General features: G+C 62.9%; 1 protein-coding gene across 1 annotated transcript in view; it reads left to right on the forward strand.

Moving 5' to 3' along the window:
• The window catches only part of ZMIZ1 (zinc finger, MIZ-type containing 1), a 181,133-nt gene that overhangs the window by 154,046 nt on the left and 23,118 nt on the right, over positions 1-3,969 (forward strand). Inside the window, exons 8-10 of the mRNA XM_005878445.2 lie at positions 1,680-1,794; positions 2,735-2,952; positions 3,907-3,969. Of these exons, the coding sequence (XP_005878507.1) occupies positions 1,680-1,794; positions 2,735-2,952; positions 3,907-3,969 (396 nt within the window). The remainder of the gene's footprint in view (positions 1-1,679; positions 1,795-2,734; positions 2,953-3,906) is intronic.

Raw genomic sequence — 3,969 nt, forward strand, 5'->3', positions numbered from 1 at the left:
CAGGCCCACTTTTACAGATGAGGATGCTGAATGCATCGGGCTCGGAAACGTCCACCAGGTCCCTGAGCCAGGAAGGGTCAGGACCAGCACTTGGACCCAGGCTACCAAAAGGCAGGGCAAGAGGAGAGGGGATGCAGTGGGGTTGCTCTCACACCAGGAGGTTGGGACAGGCCCGCCAGGGAATGACTGGTGAGCAGAGACAAGAAGGAAGCCTGGGCCAGGCAAGGGAAGAGCAAGCATAGACACACAGTGTCACAGTCCTGCCCTTCAGCCTGAGCACCTCTGCAAGGTGCCCACCCGACTCCACCCACACTGCCAAGGGCTCCACCTGGCAAGGAGCAGGTGCAAGACCCCCAGCAACCCTCCATGCCTGTGGCACAGGACAGCATCCCTCCTGGAAGTCCTGACCTCCAGGTGTGAGTGAAGGTCTTTGTCTTCTGCTGACTTTCTGAAGACACGAGCCAGACGGAGGCATGAGATGCCCTCTGCCATGCCACCCTCCTCCAGAGCTGCTCCCCCCAAGTACCCAGTAGTGCCGCCTTGCAGGCCTCATTCCCGCCGGAATGCCGTGGGCCGAGGTGGGACCGCAATTGAGTGCTCTGCCTTTTGTCCTTCCCGGGGCCATGCATCTTGTGTGCAAGGTGCTAGAGAGTCAGTGCAGGAGTCGCTGAGGGACGAGGCAGCCCAGCCTGGCACCCCCGGGGCTGGGACCCTGCCAGCCCTCTCTCTGGGGTTGTGCCCGGATCCTCTCTCCTCTGGGTCTGCTGGGCCTCACTCTCCGCCTGCACCACGGCCGATAATAAAAGGAAGCCACTATTGAGCACTTACTGTGTGTAGGGCAGGGCCTGAGGTTAGGCCCTGGCTTCTGGTGTTTGGGGGTTCCTCGAGAGATGTCACCGAACAAGGTGGGTCCTGCTGGGCCTAGCGAGGTGACTGGGAAGATTTGGGAACAGCGGAAAAAAAAGTTCCGGGATGGAGGGAGCCAAGGCGGGAAGCCCGGTGGGACGTGGTCAGGGTAGGTCGTTTCGCAGTGTCCGTTTGGACTTTGCCTGGTAACATGAGGGCAATTGAAAACCTCTGATTGTGCCCAGGTCTCAGGTGCCGGAGCGCTTAGCGTGGCGGGTGTGCACAGAGGCAGTGGGAGAGGTGGCCGAGACCCGTGGTCTGGAGTGGGAAGAAAGTGACAGAGGAAGCGCCTTCCAACAGCCACGTGGACCGCCTGGGCAGGCAGCCCCCCACGAGGGCTCGGGAGGAAGGGGAAGAGCCAGCACTCAGGCTGGGGCCTTCTGACCTTTTCTGAGAAGGGCCCGGGAAGTTCCCAGGGGAAGCTGGTGCGGGGGAGCGAGAGATGGTTCTAGAGACAGCCCCTGAGAGTCCGAGCGTGGCTGCAGGAGGCGCTGAGAGTCAGCCTGCAGGTCTCTCTCTTCCTCCTCTGTGGTGTGGCCTGTGGACTTCAGGCTTGGGTGAGACAGACAGCCTGGGGGCGGCAGGAGAGGTGGCCACCCTGGCAGTCTGTCACCATCTGAGATGCACCTGTCCTGCACCGGCCTCTGTGCCAGGCCTTGGGGATGCAGAACTGCCAGGCTTGGCTGGGAGCCGCAGAGCACGGCGGGTGGTGGGCACACCCTGGCCTGCTCAGTGTCCGCAGCCCCTGAGAACCCCTCTGTCTCCGTTTGCAGTGATGGGTCATTCCCCTACGACCCTGTCCCCTGGCAGCAGAACACCAACCAGCCTCCCGGCTCCCTCTCCGTGGTCACCACGGTGTGGGGAGTGACCAACACATCCCAGAGCCAGGTAAGAGCCTATCCTGCCCCCATCATAGCCCCTCCAGGTGGGACCATCCCTCGAGCCCTGGGGCCCTCGGGTCACAGGCCAGCCCTCCTTGCTATCCCAGGCTCTGCCCAGCTGGAGGACCAGCGTGCGGGGCACACCCAGCCGTGGGCACGCCTCCACCCAGGATGGGCTCACACCTGCCTCCGGAGGGCAGCATCTGGCCCTGGGCACTGCCCCCTCCTAGGGCCTTTCTGGGGGAGTAGCTTTCATCTCACGGACGGACAGCAGGGCTTCTTCCCCGGCCCGCGGTTCCTTGGTTGGGTAAACAGGACTTCCTGAGTGTTAATGGCATCAGGGCTCCAACATCTGTGGTCCTTGACCCTGGATGACCTGCTTAGATTTCAGCAAAATGTGAAGCCTAAACTTGTGACAAATCCCTAGTCAACCCTGCCTCCCACTCGTGCCTTCCTCTTTTCTCCACTCCTTCCTCTCTGCCCGCCCAGCCCCGGTCCCTACCATGGCCATGAGGCCGGCTCAGGGCTAGTGCCGCCCTGGAGGGAATCGCCTGTGGTCTCGGGCCCACAGGGGCCCCTCAGCCAGGATCCTGCTGCCCTCCGTCGCTGGCAAGTTGGGCTTCTCTTTGCCGTCACATGGCAGCCACCAGGGCCTCTGGGTGGCCACCCTCTGGGCATCCAGGCCCCTCTGCTTCCCCACCTGCCCGGTGCAGGCCCAGCTCCTCGCTTCCCCTCTGGCTGAGGTTCTCTCTGCTGCCTGCTGGCTGGGTTCCTCCTCTGATCATCGTGCACTCTGGGCACAGTAAATGCCCCCCTTTATTCTCCTTTTCCTCTCTTGCCCTCCCTCTGCTTCATTTTCTCCACCGCCCTTTCCCCGTTTCTTCTTTTTTCTCTCCATGTCACCTGGGGCTACTCCCTCGGGTGACAGCCACCCTTTCTGCCCACAGGTCCTCGGGAACCCTATGGCCAATGCCAACAACCCCATGAATCCAGGCGGCAACCCCATGGCGTCGGGCATGACCACCAGCAACCCCGGCCTCAACTCCCCCCAGTTTGCTGGGCAGCAGCAGCAGTTCTCGGCCAAGGCGGGTCCTGCACAGCCCTACATCCAGCAGGGCATGTACGGCCGGCCCAACTACCCTGGCAGCGGGGGCTTCGGGGCCAGGTGAGCCTCAGCGCGCCGGGCACCCTGCTCTTCCCCTCATCCAGGCAGAGTCCGATTTCAGTCCCGGTGCCATGCTTCCTGGCCTGTAGGGCTGGTGAGCCCGGGCGCCTCTGCCCCCAGCCATCCCATCCGATGAAGGGACATCGCTGTCCCTCATTCTCGGGCCGCTGATCCCTGGCCCACAGCAGCTGGGTGGCACTGTGACAGCCACCAGGCCCATGGGCATAGAAGGACCCCATTCCTCAGAATGTGCCTCCTCCTCACACCTGTGTAAGTTGGAAGACACTGAAAGCTGGCTCAGGGGACTTCAAGGGCAGCCTCAGACGGGGCGTGGGAGCTCAGCCCTGCCTGCTGCTTACAGAGGCCGAGCTGTGCAGAGGCTGAGAGTCCCCTGTTCACGGGAAGGGGGGGAGGGCAAGGAGCCCCCCCGGAAGGTGCTCCGGGACATGGGTGGGGTGGAGGTGCCCCATTTCTCCTCTTGCTGCCCTGCTCTGTTCAAAACCACCTTCCTGACCTCACCCCTCCCCAGCTCCCAGGGCTGACCGCAGCCCTGCCGAGTACCAGCGCAGCAGGTGGTTAAACGCAGGTGCCATACACACCTGAAGCTGCATCGCCAGCCCATCCACCTCTGGAGGGCTCTGGGCGTGTTGCTCGGGTTCTCTTGAGATTCCACATCCTCCTCCAGGGCTGAGCAGCAGGGTGGGCAAGGTGCAGTGATTTAATGCTCATGACAGTGAGCATCAGCCACGTCGAGCCAGGGCTCCAGGAACACAGCAGCTCGGTGGTCGCCAAGTGGCATGAATGGCTGCCAACCCGCAAGAGGCCCCTGTCCCCTCTGGGCTCTGAGTCTAGACACCTCCCACTCCGTGAGCAGGGGGCAGGAGGGCCTGGAATGGCCCCATCCTCTCCCTCCCAGCCCAGGCATGTCTAACTCTTCCCTTCTCTCCCTCGCAGTTACCCCGGGGGTCCTAACGCCCCCGCAAGCATGGGGATCCCTCCGCACACCAGGCCGCCTGC

Source organism: Myotis brandtii, unplaced genomic scaffold, assembly GCF_000412655.1.
Source record: "Myotis brandtii unplaced genomic scaffold, ASM41265v1 scaffold560, whole genome shotgun sequence".
NCBI lineage: Eukaryota > Metazoa > Chordata > Mammalia > Chiroptera > Vespertilionidae > Myotis > Myotis brandtii.